The sequence below is a fragment of the Cladophialophora immunda genome, assembly GCF_000835495.1.
Source record: "Cladophialophora immunda strain CBS 83496 unplaced genomic scaffold supercont1.6, whole genome shotgun sequence".
Taxonomy (NCBI): Eukaryota; Fungi; Ascomycota; class Eurotiomycetes; order Chaetothyriales; family Herpotrichiellaceae; genus Cladophialophora; species Cladophialophora immunda.
In genome coordinates this window covers 2,807,807-2,822,918 of record NW_015622546.1, presented here as the reverse complement: position 1 = coordinate 2,822,918, position 15,112 = coordinate 2,807,807, and the positions used below count along the sequence as shown (strand labels likewise).

Sequence of the window (15,112 nt, the reverse complement as noted above, 5' to 3'; positions counted from 1 at the left end):
GCTTGACCTACTGGCGGCCAGCTTTGTCGTGATATTTTTGCGCTCCGCCTGTATCCTATTTTGCAACACTGGCTGCCATATCTATTGGTATGAGTGGAATGGAGGACAATTCCACCATGTATAGCATACGCAGAAAACTGAGACCGAACAAGCGTGGCCGCAGGCTGCTCTTGAAAGCTGCGAACCAACGATCTGCTTTCAGCCGCCGACACGTTGAAACTCACGAGCACCTACGGCTAGGAAGCAGCCAATCATGAATTTATCGCCCCTAACTACAAGGCAACCCTCGTCACACACGAAACGTGATGATTTTCGTGCGGGCCCGTTTTGTCGATTCGCCCACTAATAGCTTAGACTGCGGGAAGACTATATTCAACACTGCTGCCAACGAAGCGAGACCATTTGATGTCCTCTCAATAATGCATCATGTCTCAATCTCGTAGTAGCCTGGGATAGCCCTGACAACGAGGCAAAATGCGCAGGATTTCTGGAGTAAGAGGATGTCCTATAGACAGGACGACTGAACACATTATACAGTATAATGGTTTGCGCTTCAAACAGGACGTCGTCAATATAAGTGTGTAGGATACGGTGCATGACTTCCATAGCTTCTGCTTCTGCGCAGTATACCACTTATACTACCATTTCTTATGGGCTTCCCTTCAGTAGGTCGAGATAAGCGGACGGAAGTCGTGGTGTTCTTCGAAACCGGTCGCCTGTTTTGCGAGGTTATTCGCTTACCCTAGGGTCTTTGGTTGAACCACAACCGTCTATGGTCAATGCCCATTGTGGAGTTAGGGCGCCCTTTGAACCACTATTTTTCATGTTCTACCAGATGAGACTCGCCGATGCATCGACAATGGAAAACTATCCCCGAAACCGCCGACCACCACTTTGCGAGGTTCAATAACCCATAATGATGACTAAGAAGCCCCGAACGGTTCGGCGAAACCATTACCGTGCATGTGCTCTGTAACGCTACAGTCGCTTGCAAAATCGCCTTCACCCCATTGGCTACTCCAGATTGTCTCCGCCCCACTCCTGGTTCCCTATGGCCGGCTGTGCTGCCACATCTAGCCTAGACCAGTTATCCCGGCCACCAATCATAGAAAGCGGCCTTCACCCCCAAGTTTCGACAGTCGACGTATCCTACGCGTAATATTTCACTCATCGTTCCGTAAGGTCGGAAGGTCTACCGAAAATATAGAGCAGCAACAGATTGAATCCGTACCCGGCGAGCCGGATCCGCCCAGTAAGTTACACTGATCAACTCACATGCTTCCAAAGAACGCTTCCATCTTGATAAACACCGCTTGTACTGCATAGAGTAATACTGTTAGGGTAGACCGGATACTGCATCATTCAGCTATTGATGATCTCCTCCGCGTTCGAAAACCCAGCGCCTATTTCTTATTGCCCCGAGAATTCCGGAGCGAAGAGTATTGCTCCGCACACGCCTTTGTAGTGGGATGATCATCTCCCAGGACTCGCCGATATCCAGCCACCGCTCTCTCATAGAAGATCGCAGCTTGCACAAATCGAGATCGTAATGCCAGAAGATATGCCAAGTTGTTCATGCTCGTGAGCGTCTCAGGATGCTCCTCCCCGAGCACCTTCTTGCTCAGCCACAATGCCTCTCGATGCATCTCCTCCGCCTCCGAGTACTTCCCCTGATACCTCAGCGCCGAGGCCAGGTTGTTCATGCTCGTCAGCGTGTCAGGATGCTCCTCCCCGAGCACCTTCTTCCCTAGCTTCAATGTCTCTCGATGCATCTCCTCCGCCTCCGAGTACTTCCCCTGATCGCTCAGCGCTGAGGCCAGGTTATTCATGCTCGTCAGCGTCTCAGGATGCTCCTCCCCGAGCACCTTCTTCCTTAGCCGCAATGCCTCTTGATGCATCTCCTCCGCCTCCAAGTACTTCCCCTGATACCTCAGCGCCTCGGCCAGGTTGTTCATGCTCGCCAGCGTGTCAGGATGCTCCTCCCCTAGCACCTTCTTGCTCAGCCGCAATGCCTCTCGATGCATCTCCTCCGCCTCCGAGTACTTCCCCTGATCGCTTAGCGCCAAGGCTAGGTTGTTTATGCTCGTCAGCGTGTCAGGATGCTCCTCCCCGAGCACCTTCTTGCTCAGCTCCAATTCTCCTCGATGCATCTCCTCCGCCTCCGCGTACTTCCCCTGATACCTCAGCGCCGAGGCCAGGTTGTTCATGCTCGTCAGCGTCGAAGGGTCTTCTAGCCTGACCGTCTCCCTTCTCGTATCGGATACTTGCCGGTAGAGGCTCTCTGCTACATCATAGCGCCCATGGTCTTGGTAGAACGATGCAAACCATCCCGCCGCCGCACAACTCCTCAACTCCTGTCCCACTCGTTGTCCGTCCGAGCAGAGCCGTCTGTCATTCTCGAGGCACATATTTATGTGCCCAAGGAGAATCACTCGCGCTTGTAGTGAATAGTTGACGGATCCATCTATGCGCCGGACATTATCCGCCGCCATCTCAATTGCCTCAGATACAAACTCGTGAGTCGCCTCCATCCCCAATCGGACTTGCAGCCAGTCGCAGATCACCGGATGTAACGAGAAGCGTGCCCCATCGATAGACGCGCCACTAGCGATGCTGTCTAACAGAGAGAGGTCGTACGCCTTTGAGATCAACTCCCAGAATAGATCTGCATTCCACGGTTCTCGATCTACCACTGGCGTCTCGTCTTCTGCGTCTGACCCGGACCCTGCCGAAGCCATTGCAGGACCTTCTGGGTCGCTGTCGGAGACTCTGTCAGATTCCGACGACTGAGAGCAGTCGTTGCTGCCGGAATCTTCATGACTGAATATCCTCATCCATACTGGCGCCGGTTGCGTCCATTCCCAGTGGTGGCGGAACAGTGACTCGTCAATCCGGTCGGGCTGGAAGAAGGCCGACACCGTCAAGAAGTGCCCAATATCGCCCCTCCGCGCCTCGTCTTCTTCCAACTGCTGAAATGACATCTCCCACGTCGTGAATGCGCTAATCGCCCGGTTGTCTTCTTCTTTCCCGTCGACTTGTACCGTGCCGTATTTCCAGAATCGCCGGGGCGTATGTCGTAACACCTGTTCGCGTTGTGCCTCATACAAGCTTAAGAACTCGTCGAGCTGATCTAACGTGAGCTGCTTATATCGGATAAAGGCTGCTGCCTGATCGAGGGCGAGAGGTAACCCGCCTAGCCGTTCGACGATCTTACTACATCTCTCCCGATGAGCGTCCACCTCAGACGTTGGATGGTCGTATAAGAGGAGTTCTGTCCCTTCCTGGTTCGTCATAGGCGGTACTATTACGACTCGTCCGAGTCCTTCCAGTCCTTTACTGCGACTGGTGATAAGAATGTCGCCCACGCTATCTGCGTTGGATAAGTTAGCTAGTTTCGTGAGGATAAGAAGGTAACTAACGAGATGGGATAAATTGCTCAATGCTCGTAAAGTGATCCGGGTCGTCATAGTTATCCAACACCATGAGCCACCGCTCGCTCCGTCGCGCCAGCGCCTGGACGACCAGTCGGATTTTGGTTCGAGTGTCGTCGATTCCCGCAAGTGGCTGTCCAATCTCTGCCGCCACTCGTTCCATCGACTGTGTCGCTATCGTCTCCGAACTCGCATTAATCCAGAATATCTCCGCATAAGTGGACCGCCGTTGTCGACAATACTCTAGCGCAATCTGACTCTTCCCTTGTCCGCCCATCGCCTGGAGGATAAGCATACGACATTCGTCCGCGGCATCGTCCGTAAAGTATTCCTGAATTCGTTCCAGCTGCTTTTGGCGACCTCGGAAATATTTGACTCGCCGCCGGCTTGCCTGTTCATACGTCGTTTCCAAAGGCACGGATACAACCTTCAACACAGAATGGGCTTTAGTTATTCTGCTATCTGACTCTTCCATACACTTACAGGTGGGACCAGCATCGACGGCACCGATAGTTGCTGTTGAGCATCTTTCGCCATCTGTTCGATCACTTCTGCCACAAGCAAATAATCCTCTTCCGTCGCTCGCCCGAACTTGTTCATGTTGAAATGCGTCCGCGCGAGCGGGCGTTTCGACACTCGATCCGACACATCCAGACACCCGGATCGTTCATTGACGGCGAATGCCTTCACCGCATCAGTATGAGCCAAACATCTTGTTATACACCCTTCTTACCTTTCGTCTCTGTTTCCCCACGATTGATCCAATCTCACTCGCTTGGAGCTCGAAGAAGCACGCGATGCGCGCACCAGGCATGTTCGCCCACACCCTCTTCTGAAAATCATCTACTAGGTCTTGCAGCAGCTCGTTGCCTGGGTCGAGGATGTGGAGAGGCTCCTGCTCAATATCTTCTGCGGTATACTTCCGTGCCGCCGCCTGCACTATTTCGCTCTGGCTCATGCCATCGGCCCCGCGGAACGGCGTGCCGAAGAACACCAGCCCTCGGACCGTATCGAACACGCCGGGCCAGTCGTCTCGGTCGTGGTACGTATTGCAAACAGCCTATGCTTCTCGTCAGTCCACCCTTACACCAGTATCAGTGGAGGTCGGCAAACTAACCTTGAGCACTACTAACCCTCCAAAGCTGTGGGCAATCAATATCAACGGTCGATCGATGCAGTCCTTCTCTTGTCAGCGCCACATCTCTCCTATGCACCCATCGGTTTTCACCTTTCGCTCTCGTCTCAAGGCAGTTAGAAACCGCTCCGCAGTCGTTCGAGCCGACTGCTTGATCGCCTCTGCTCCAAACCAGCCCGATTTGTATCCGTACCGCATGATGCGCGCGTTCGGCACCCTTGTTGGTAGCATGTCCTCCTCTTCGAGCCAGTTGACCCAGCGCGCCTCATCGCCGTCGCCGCGTTTCTGGGTCCAGGTGTCGTCCGGGTGCGCGCCGAGGCCGTGGACGGCGACAATGCTGTCGTGTGTTAGAGAGCTGAACCAGTCACATTAGGCATTACACTCACTCGATGATCTTATCTCCATTCTCGGCATCCGGGCTCGATGTCGGCTCCCGCAGCACTTTCAACCCCGTGTCGTCGTCAGTGGTCGGTCGCACCTTGATCGAGTTAACTAGGCCAGACAAACTAGAGGTCGACACATACCATAGTTAGGCAGAATTCCGTTTCGAGATGTGAACAGTGTAAGGAGAGCAATCTCCAGTGTGTAGCATGGACTTGATGGGAGCGTTAAAATCGGCCATTGAGCCTGCCATGGTTTCAGCTGTTGTAAGGCTGGAGCTGCTGGAATCTGCTGTCCCTTGGGTTGTGGCTGATGTCGTTCGATTCCATTGGGTAAGGAGTCTGTGCATCACACTGCACTGGCGTATCAGAGAAAGCACCCTGCTCTGAGCTTTTAACCGATCACCAGATCACTTAAGCGCGCCGAGGTCTACGGATGGGCCAGCATCATTGACACATGGGCACCTCCAACGCCTGTCGCAACAGGGAAATCCAACGCCATCGACAAACAACGCGCGGAACATCTCGATATTAATGGTCATCTATGATTGCTATCATAATCTAGCCTACGGTGGAGCGTATGCTGAAGGATTGCGGAATTTTATTGGTTCGTGTACCGCAGTCCCTCTAATTGGCTGTACAGACAGAATGATGGAATATTCTAGCATATTCTCACAGTTCCCAACCTGAAAGGCTAAAAGGTCACACACTGTTCGTTCGTGTTTGCATGCGCTGCGGCAAGTTTCAATGGCGCCGAATCTTGCGGCGTCGCAGCATGATCAGTTACGAGATATGATCGTCGGACAGTCGCTAACCAACCAACAGATGGCCGACGTGGCGGGCTGCAGCATCCGTACTATCAAGTCGATCCGCGCCAACCTTCGTTGCTTCGGCAGTACCAAAGCGCCCCGCAACGGCTGTGGACGCCCTCGATCCCTGACCCCTCCTATGGTCGATGCGTTGCGCGAACATCTCCTTGAAAAACCCGATCTATACCTCGATGAGATGGCGGTGTTCCTATGGGATGAATTTGAGGTGCTTGTGGCCACGTCCACCATCAGCAGAACGCTGGCCAGAAGCGGCTGGTCAAAAAAGGTGGCTCGTCGGGTGGCGATGGAACGCAACGCGGATTTGAGGGACTTCTATCTCCATAATTTGTCTCATTTTCACTCGTATCATCTCGTCTATGTTGATGAATCCGGTTGCGACAAACGGGTTGGATTTAGACGGACCGGGTGGTCGCCCCTAGGTTCGACACCAGTCCAGGTGACCCAGCTTCGCCGTGGGCAGCGATACCAGATCCTGCCCGCGTACTCACAAGATGGACTGCTCCTGGCCCGGGTCTTCCAAGGGCCCACGGACAGCGATGTCTTTAAAGACTTTGTCGAACAGCTCCTTCTTCACTGTGGCAGATGGCCCGAGCCAAAGTCCGTGCTGGTCATGGACAATGCATCCTTCCATCGTAGCGATCAAATTGAGCAGATGTGTTATAATGCCGGGGTCAAACTTGTTTACTTACCGCCGTATTCACCTGATCTCAACCCCATTGAAGAGTTCTTTGCCGAATTGAAAGCGTTCATTAAACGAAAATGGAATACTTACGTGGAGAGTCCTGAGCAAGATTTTGGTGCGTTTCTTGAATGGTGTGTTGAAATGGTGGGAAGTAAGAAAGAGAGTGCTCAAGGTCACTTTAGACATGCAGGGGTAATCATTGAAGAACCGGAGGTGAATTAAATAGCCTTATGACAGAACTCAGGGGCGATGTATTTCTACTCTATGGAATATAATTGAATCCGATTATAATAATGCGGTACATAAACTAGCTAAAATGATATCTCTACGTTTACAGGACCAGCCCGATCTAGAGACGAACTTGAAATTTTAGAGGATGGTGACCGCGCAGGCATCCAAGCTCCTCCGGGAGATCGAGAGCGATATCGACGACACATACAAACGCATTGAAGAAGACGACAAGTACTACGCACTCAAGGGGAGGCTCCAAAAGCTATGGGTTGTGCTCAACAGCCCGGAAAACCAAGGAACATGTGAAAAACGCGAAAATGACGCGCCCGGAAACACGCGTCGCAACACCGAGAGTAGGAGCCCAAGCAGGGGCAGGAACCTGAAGAAACCCGGCAATATCGACCTTCGCGGAAAAGCAAAGGCAGGACCGTCCCCTCCTCGCTCAGCGGCGCCATCCTCGTCGCCATGCTTTAGCAGTAACTCGGCGACGTCGGCCGTAGACTTACGACGGAGGAAAGCGAAGGGCTAATCTATGAGGGATGGTACCCAAGACACCCACCAAGGGTTGAAGGAGGGGTCCTTCGGCTAAGAATGAATAAGGAGGCGGATAGAGTCCGCCTTCGAGGCATGGGATCATGGAAGATGCTGGAGAGTATCAGAGAAAGGGCGGGCCCGGCAGCGGCCGATCGAATTATGTCCATAAGGATGTATGGGTATAACGAGACCGTAATACACCTTTAAGGGCCACGGGGCGAAACAAGCCCTAGAAAGTATGAACTGGATTCCGAAATGGGAACCCTCAGTCGCGCCAGCGAAGAGAGAGTTCGAGCTGCTTCTCTCGGATGTGCTGGTGGTAGGCACAGCTGAGGAGACGGCGCAGGCTATCTACGAAGAGAACTCAATAGGCTATATGGGCTTAAGAGTGGTACGAGCGTCCTGGTGGGGGAAGAGCTGGCAGGACGACGAAAAGAGAGAAAGGCGGTCGATGAGGCTCGTGATTGATGACACCTCAATAGCCAACCGACTCATCGATAACGGGCTGGGACTGAGATCGACACGCATAAGGATCAAACGATTCCAGCCTAAAGGGGGTAAGCAACTACCTCTCTATTTCTACGAGAGCGAGCTATCTGCTAGCTTCTTCACAATCCTATCCTCGCAGGAGGAGATGGAGGTTGAAGGGCAGGAAAGGCTTCACTATTGAAGAGAGCTGGCAGGAGCCGCAGGCGCTCGACCCCGACGGCGACGACGCGGTGCGGATTCGCGCCTGAGGACAATGGTGAGGTGTCGACGAGGTGGTAGCCAGCTGAGACCACCTGAGGCTAGGTCGACATGGTCTACGATGGACTGAGTCCATGGAATCTGATTGGTCGGGACCGGGCTGGACGACGTACAGCCCGATTCTGACTAATTAGGAAAGAGGAGGTAGGGCAGACTGTTTCCAGCGAGGGCAGACTGTTTCCAGCGAGGGCTGGCGTCCACCTGAGACCTTAGATGTGACTCGAGCGACGTTAAACGAGACTAAATAAATAAGACCAGCCCATTTATTTCTTGTGTTCGCTCCGTTACTACGTCGAATCACTTCTGGGACGCTTAGCCCAAACCTCAATGTCGCGGATAAAACGCCGTGCAATGCCTCTTTTAACTCCTTTCTTGATGAGGAATTCGGAATCTTGATCTTCATGCACCTGCTCGAGATCAAGACCTTCTAACAACACTGCATCCCGAGCCTTTCGAAACTCCGCTTTGAGTGACTCGTGACGCACCTGGGATTGCTGCCAGATACAGTAGTCAGTTACCGCTACGTCACGCAGACTGGGAATGCGCAGTTGACATGTCACGGCCGCCGCCAAAGGTACGACGGCATCGGGCGTTGCTACATTGGGATGTGATAATGGAGTCTGGGCAGTACTTCCTGGCATGACGTTGGTGATGTTAATCGATGGGATGACACCGGGAGATTTGGTAGTATCTGCCCTCCTCTTCTCCATCTTTTGCTGCTCCTCTGCATATAACTGCTGCCGAATATCGTCAGGCACATCATCATGACTTTGTAAAGTGCCACCCAGTTCGACATGCCGAATGAGGCTGCGCAGGTGATGAGTATTCAACTTGTAATGTCTCTTGCCGACCGGATCCCGCCAACAGTGAGGGCCGAGGTGGCAGGGCGGACCCGGGCAGCGCATGAGATTATACACATCTCGCCAGATTGAGGGCTGACCTGACACGGTTTCTTCAGCGTCGAGCTGTGCACTTAGTTCGGCGCGCATGTGTTGAGTGGCCGAAATGGCACCTCTTTTACCCCCTCTCTTACCGGAACCGCTGGCTAATGCTCGACCGGCGTCGATGTAGTTGAATGATAGGTCGACCCGCAGCTTCTTGCCAGCTCGAAAAAAGGCCTCCCACACGACCAATTGCTTCTCCACCAGGGCCCAGTCAATATCGGTCTCGTCAAATCGCTTGGTGAGATCGCGCTCCGTCCGGTCGCTGACTGAGACGACGACATTGGTGTCATCACATCTGACACTGCGGTTGGGAGACACTTTCTTTTGCAGGAGCTTCTCTACCCGAGATCGCAAGAATTGTCGCCAGTAAGAACCTGGTGCCAGCACCACATCCGGCTCAGTGTCTTTGCCAATCGTCTTGCCGCTGACAGTCACCTTCCACTCGATGGAATAGTGAAGACATGTGGGAGGATCGTCATCGTACGCCTTCTCTTGATCCCATTCCGCCACCTGGAGGAAGGACAGCTTGGTTCTACGCAGATAATATCTCTTTTCGGAGACGCACTCCTTCTGTGAGTCGTCGACAGTTTCATTTGGGGTCGTATTCAATTCGGCCGAGTCAGGGAGGGAAGATGCGTCGGCACGGTCAACATCGTCGGCGTCCTGCATTTGTGAGTCATCTTGTGGATCAGCAATTTGGAAATTGAAAATATCTGCGAAGGGGTTGTCGGCGGCCATCGCGATGGTCTGGCGTGACGATGAATGGAGATGGCACCGAATGTTGATGACGATGGGCGACAGGTCCCAGTTTCCGGCCCAACTAGGCTGCGGACACAGAACACCCGCTTGCACGTATTCCCTGCGTTTCAGTTCGCCGCAGCACACCGCACCGCCATCATAACATACGAGCATCACCGTCCTTACCATCCTGAAGGGTTTCGCAAATCGAGCGAGAATGCTCTGGTGGATTTGATTTGAGGATTCCTTGAAACTCATGTAGTCAAGGTTGTGCCCTGAGAGCCGCAATATTGACTGTTGGGACGACTATCTGGCCTTCCCGCCTTGACCGCCCTGCATTGTAGTCGGTGAACAGCTCTAGGATCCGATAATAACCATGTCAACTAGTATGTATGCTAACCTTTCTCTTGCCATATGGGCGCCGCCGCCGGTACTTCTCAGGCTCTCGGGTCATGTGGCAGGGGAGGACGTCGATCGCTATTTTCGCCGTCAGGTATTTGCTAGATCGGCTCTGCTCAAATGGAATGCCGCCCTTTAGTATAACTAGAAGCTGTGTTCTGCAGTGTGATCTTGCTCAATGTGGATTCTTTGCCTGGTGGAGTATGGTTATCGTGTTTGTGGTGGCATCAGGCCAACGACCTGCGGTTGACCGTATCTTTGAGATTGGCGACAATGCTATCGCGCAGCGCAAAAGCCGAGTAGGCCGAGAAACTAGAGGGTATGTTACTGGTGTAGAGATCTGCGAACAGCATCAATCTGAGACAGAAAATCATAGGTCTGGCCATTTACAATAATCTAGACGACCATCGCCGGCTGTAAGCTCGCCTAAGCTTCTGTGTGCTGCTTGCGGGGTCATTGGCTAATTGTACAGAATGAGACTTAATATACATGTATGGCTAACTCCACATTTTGCTGCGGAGGGTCGTCGGGAGTGTGGACGGATACATCAGCCGCAACCGCGAAAAGGCAAGGTCTGATCAGCCGGAATACTGATCATGATTCCGCATGTCGAATACCGTACTACTGTACCCATATCAAACTACATTGAAATTATTTCCGATTGCCGTATAAAATGATCCTGAACCTGTTAGCACAATGGGCTGGCAGGTTCTTTCCTGTACAATTCTGCTTCTAAACACATATACACATGTGCCCATACATTATCCCTTAGCCCTATGTCGGTTTCTCAGCGTGAACTTCCACTCATTCGCAATCATTCCGAACCAAAGCGCTATTAAAGAAGATCCGACAGTAACTGTGATGAGTAATGTACTGATACCAAACCAGTAGAATATCTTCCACAGAAAGTAGTTGGAGGATTGCCGCCTAGGATCGGCAGCGAGAGCCACCTGCATTCCATTCAGAATCGTCGTCACCACGGCAAAGATAAACAAGATCGGCCCGTAAAGGCGTGCAAAGTACTCTCCATATTGCATGGGAATATGTTCGTAGGAGAGTCGACCGAACAAAAAGGGGGCGTAGAGGTTAAGTCGAGAAAGACGAAGTTCTCCATATCGATACCGAGCAGAAGCATCGCCATCTTTAACAGTTTCAAGGTCGGCTAAGAAAGTAGACATATCGGTCCAGTTGAGCTTGACCGGGACTAGTCGTAGATGCTCTTGCTGCGCAATCAATAGATCAGACTCGTGCTGGATGAGATAGCGATACGTCCGCAGGAAACCAATCGCTGCACGCCGAATGTGCCATTGCTGTGTAAGTAATGGCGACTGTGGAAACGTACTCATCCAAAACGAGTACGACAAAAGATAAGGGGGTAGCGGCTTAATGAAAATGCGATTGTTAATCCACACCAAGTGTAGGCGCGGATCTTCGGTCACAACGATCTCCCGTCCGAGGACCTTTTGTTGATGGAGAGCATGGATACTGGCGCTGGAGGGCGTGGTTAAGATCCATAACCTCGATGCGACGGCTTCGAGATCCGCGGCCCAGAGTTCCTGGCGGAGAAATCTGGAAAGCGCGTCAGAATCAGATAGTGATATAGTTGGATGACCAGGAAGATGCTGGGTCGCCGCTGGGGAGCCGGATACGTCAAGGTCGGGACAAAGTTGGTGAGGTTGCAAAAATGGAGATGTTCGGGGATATGCTGGCATTGTAGTTTGTCTATGCTAGTTAAGTGTTGACCACCGTATGTAACGATAGTTCCTGAATATTGAATGATCATGTGCGCTGTAATAAAATGTTCAGACCCAGCGAGTAGATAAGGAGGGGCTGCCGAGCTGTTCGTCGAATCGGCTTTTCCTCTTTGAGAAAACCATCGTGGCTGTGACAGTTGGCTGGACGCAGGGAAGGTCTTGCATTTAGCCTCATAGATAGCCACGAAGTTGCCGCCCAGCAAGGCCACGTCGGATATGTCGTCCACCAACAGAGCACACTGTGTAGTATGCCTACTGTTATATTGTGGGCCAAAGCCACCTTGTCTTATTCAGTATAAGCCTCACAGGTGGTGAACTGACCATGGTGCTTTCCATCTTCTGCCTGCTCCAGTCGAGTCACTGACTTCAGCCTCAGGTGCGACCGACCACTGACGACGACACGGGGTTGAAAGTGCTGCGGGAGCCGACATCGAGCCCGGATGCCGAGAATGGAGAGAAGATCATCGAGTGAGTGTAACGCCTAATGTGACTGGTTCAGCTCTCTAACACACGACAGCGTTGTCGCCGTCCACGGCCTCGGCGCGCACCCGGACGACACCTGGACCAAGAAACGTGGCGAGGGCGATGAAGCTCAGTGGGTCAACTGGCTCGAAAAGGAGGATATGCTGCCAGCGGCGGTGCCAAACTCACGCATCATGCGCTACGGATACAAGTCGGACTGGTTCGGGCCGGCAGCGATTAAACAGTCGGCTCGGAACGTGGCGGCTCGGCTGCTGGCGGCGCTGAGGCGAGAGCGAAAGGTAGGCAAGAGATGGACTTGAGGATAAGAACGGTGGACTGACGAGACAAGGGCTGTACCGATCGACCGTTGATATTCATTGCGCACAGTTTCGGCGGGCTCGTTGTACTCAAGGTCAGTGTATATACCAGAGAGACGGTTATGAGCTGATGAGAGGAATAGGCAGTATGCGATACTTACCATGACCGTAAGGAGTGGCCCGGCGTGTTCGATGCGGTCCGAGGGCTAGTGTTCTTCGGCACGCCGTTCCGCGGGGCCGATGGCATGAGCCAGAGCGAAATGGTGCAGGCGGCAGCACGAGAGTATACCGCAGAAGATATTGAGCAGGAGCCTCTCCATATCCTCGACCTAGGCAATGAGCTACTACAAGACCTGGTGGATGATTTTCAGAAGCGAGTGTGGGTACAAATGCCTCATGCGCGCATCGCGTGCTTCTTCGAGCTCCAAGCGAGCGAGATTGGATCAATTGTGGGGAAACAGAGACGAAAGGTAAGACGAGCGCATAACGAGATGTTCGGCTTATACTGATGTGGCGAAGGCGTTCGCTGTTAATGAACGATCGGGGTGTCTCGACCTATCAGATCGGGTGTCGAAACACCCCCTCGCGCGGACACATTTCAATATGAACAAGTTTGGACGAGCGACGGAGGAGGATTATTTGCTAGTGGCCGAAGTCCTTAAAGAGATGGCGAGAGACGCCCGGCAGCCGCTGCCAATAGCGGCACCATCTGTAAGTAGCTTCAACTAGTGATAGGAAGTGTCTCAATCTTATCTTTCTTTGAGGTTGTTTCCATTCCTGTCGAAACGACGTACGAACAAGCCCGCCGGCGGCGAGTCAAATATTTCCGAGGTCGCCAAAAGCAGCTGGAACGAATTCAGGAATACTTTACGGACGATGCCGCGGACGAATGTCGTGTACTCATCCTCCAGGCGATGGGCGGACAAGGGAAGAGTCAGATTGCGCTGGAGTATTGTCGACGACGGCGGTCCACTTATGCGGAGATATTCTGGATTAATGCGAGTTCGGAGACGATAGCGACACAGTCGATGGAACGAGTGGCGGCAGAGATTGGACAGCCACTTGCGGGAATCGACGACACTCGAACCAAAATCCGACTGGTCGTCCAGGCGCTGGCGCGACGGAGCGAGCGGTGGCTCATGGTGTTGGATAACTATGACGACCCGGATCACTTTACGAGCATTGAGCAATTTATCCCATCTCGTTAGTTACCTTCTTATCCTCACGAAACTAGCTAACTTATCCAACGCAGATAGCATAGGCGACATTCTTATCACCAGTCGCAGCAAAGGGCTCGAAGGGCTCGGCCGGGTGGTGGTTGTACCGCCTATGAACGAGCACGAAGGCACCGAACTTCTTCTCCATGAACATCCTCCGTCTCAGGTTCATACTCATAAGGAGAAATGTCGTGAGATTGTCCGACGACTTGGCGGGCTCCCGCTAGCCCTTGATCAAGCGGCAGCATTTATTCGCTACAGGCAACTAGCACCGAACCAGATAGACGAGTTCTTAACATTGTATGACGCACAATGTGCACAGATCTTACAACATACGCCACGATTCTGGAAGTATCGCACAACACAGGTCGATGGGAAAGAAGAAGAGAATCGAGCAATCAGCGCGTTTACGACGTGGGAGATGTCATTTCAGCAGTTAGAAGATAACGAGGCTCGGCGACGCGATGTAGAACACTTCTTGACGGTGTCGGCGTTCGTCCAACCTGGCCAGATTGGCGAACCGCTCTTTCGCTACCACTGGGAGTTATCGCAGCCGGCACCGGCCTGGATGAAGATATTTAGTCTTGAGGAGTCCAGCCGAAACAAGTACGACCAGTCATCTTCCCCTAACAAGGCCTCTAATAGCTACTCGGTGGATCATTCGACGGTGCTTTCGGAATTGGGACCAGACGCGACTCACTGCGAGTCACCCGTATTGAGTCGCGAAGCGTGGAATGCGAAACTATTTTCAGACCTGATCTCGAAGGCGTACGACCTCTCCCTATTGGACAGCATCAGTAGTGACAGCTCTGGGTATTGTACACACTTCTCGTTACATCCGGTGATCTGCGACTGGCTGCAACTCCGCGTGAGAGAGGAGTCGACTCACGGGTTTGTGTATGAGGCGATTAAGATGGTGACAGACAGTATACGGCAGATGGACAGATCTATCAATCACTCGCTGCAGGCGCGAATGGTCCTTTTTGGGCACGTTGATATGTGCGTTAAGCACGACCGACGGTTTTCTTCCGACGGCCGGCGATTAGGACAAGAACTTAATAGTTGTGTGGCGGCGGAATGGTTTGCATCGTTTTATCAAGACCAGGGACAGTATAGGGTAGCAGAGGGTCTCTATCGACAAGTATCTGATACGCGAGAGAAGATAGTCGGGAGAGAAGATCCGTCAACGCTAAGGAGCATGAACAACCTGGCCTCGGCGCTGAGTCGTCAGGGGAAGTACGCGGAGGCGGAGGAGATGCACCGAGGAGAATTAGAGCTGAGCAAGAAGGTGCAAGGGGAGGAGCATCCTGA

At 52.6% G+C, this 15,112-nt stretch overlaps 6 protein-coding genes across 7 annotated transcripts in view; 3 read left to right on the top strand and 3 right to left on the bottom strand.

Moving 5' to 3' along the window:
• Positions 1–1,320: 1,320 nt before the first annotated feature.
• On the bottom strand, positions 1,321–5,456 carry PV07_10502 (uncharacterized protein). The gene is made up of 8 exons (XM_016397837.1): positions 5,091–5,456; positions 4,953–5,044; positions 4,660–4,903; positions 4,549–4,611; positions 4,165–4,491; positions 3,915–4,115; positions 3,420–3,858; positions 1,321–3,370 (listed from the first exon to the last, which is right to left on the bottom strand). Exons 1-8 carry the CDS (start codon positions 5,091–5,093, stop codon positions 1,404–1,406), a joined length of 3,336 nt encoding a protein of 1,111 aa, XP_016245028.1. The 5' UTR covers positions 5,094–5,456; the 3' UTR covers positions 1,321–1,403.
• A 1,378-nt stretch (positions 5,457–6,834) lies between these two features.
• On the top strand, positions 6,835–7,218 carry PV07_10501 (uncharacterized protein; the record flags this gene model as incomplete). Its single annotated transcript, XM_016397836.1, has 1 exon — positions 6,835–7,218. The coding sequence occupies one exon, from the start codon at positions 6,835–6,837 to the stop codon at positions 7,216–7,218; it is 384 nt and encodes a 127-aa protein (XP_016245027.1).
• Positions 7,219–7,461: 243 nt separating this feature from the next.
• On the top strand, positions 7,462–7,893 carry PV07_10500 (uncharacterized protein; the record flags this gene model as incomplete). Its single annotated transcript, XM_016397835.1, has 1 exon — positions 7,462–7,893. The coding sequence occupies one exon, from the start codon at positions 7,462–7,464 to the stop codon at positions 7,891–7,893; it is 432 nt and encodes a 143-aa protein (XP_016245026.1).
• A 364-nt stretch (positions 7,894–8,257) lies between these two features.
• PV07_10499 (uncharacterized protein) lies at positions 8,258–10,423 on the bottom strand (the record flags this gene model as incomplete). The annotated part of the gene is made up of 2 exons (XM_016397834.1): positions 10,053–10,423; positions 8,258–9,985 (listed from the first exon to the last, which is right to left on the bottom strand). The coding sequence occupies exon 2, from the start codon at positions 9,908–9,910 to the stop codon at positions 8,258–8,260; it is 1,653 nt and encodes a 550-aa protein (XP_016245025.1). The 5' UTR covers positions 9,911–9,985; positions 10,053–10,423.
• A 251-nt stretch (positions 10,424–10,674) lies between these two features.
• On the bottom strand, positions 10,675–12,076 carry PV07_10498 (uncharacterized protein). The gene has a single exon (XM_016397833.1). It carries the CDS (start codon positions 11,761–11,763, stop codon positions 10,813–10,815), a length of 951 nt encoding a protein of 316 aa, XP_016245024.1. The 5' UTR covers positions 11,764–12,076; the 3' UTR covers positions 10,675–10,812.
• Positions 11,942–15,112, top strand: part of PV07_10497 — a gene marked incomplete at its 3' end in the record, with an annotated part of 3,748 nt that continues 577 nt past the window's right edge. The window contains exons 1-8 of one of the 2 annotated variants that reach the window (XM_016397831.1): positions 11,942–12,130; positions 12,182–12,273; positions 12,323–12,566; positions 12,617–12,679; positions 12,728–13,054; positions 13,104–13,295; positions 13,349–13,787; positions 13,837–15,089. In XM_016397831.1, the coding sequence (XP_016245022.1) occupies positions 12,128–12,130; positions 12,182–12,273; positions 12,323–12,566; positions 12,617–12,679; positions 12,728–13,054; positions 13,104–13,295; positions 13,349–13,787; positions 13,837–15,089 (2,613 nt within the window). In that variant the 5' untranslated portion in view covers positions 11,942–12,127. Of the gene's footprint in view, positions 12,274–12,322; positions 12,567–12,616; positions 12,680–12,727; positions 13,055–13,103; positions 13,296–13,348; positions 13,788–13,836; positions 15,090–15,112 lie in introns of both variants that reach the window. The other variant, XM_016397832.1, reaches the window with a different exon arrangement.

Excerpts from the sequence above, each read along its gene's own strand:
- PV07_10502 (XM_016397837.1), bottom strand. Across the intron at positions 4,492-4,548 it reads GAGGGTTAGTAGTGCTCAAG|GCTGTTTGCAATACGTACCA; the intron begins GTTAGTTTGCCG and ends CGAGAAGCATAG. Across the intron at positions 3,371-3,419 it reads TGAGCAATTTATCCCATCTC|ATAGCGTGGGCGACATTCTT; the intron begins GTTAGTTACCTT and ends TATCCAACGCAG.
- PV07_10498 (XM_016397833.1), bottom strand. The coding sequence starts at position 11,763 with ATGCCAGCATATCCCCGAACATCTCCATTTTTGCAACCTCACCAACTT.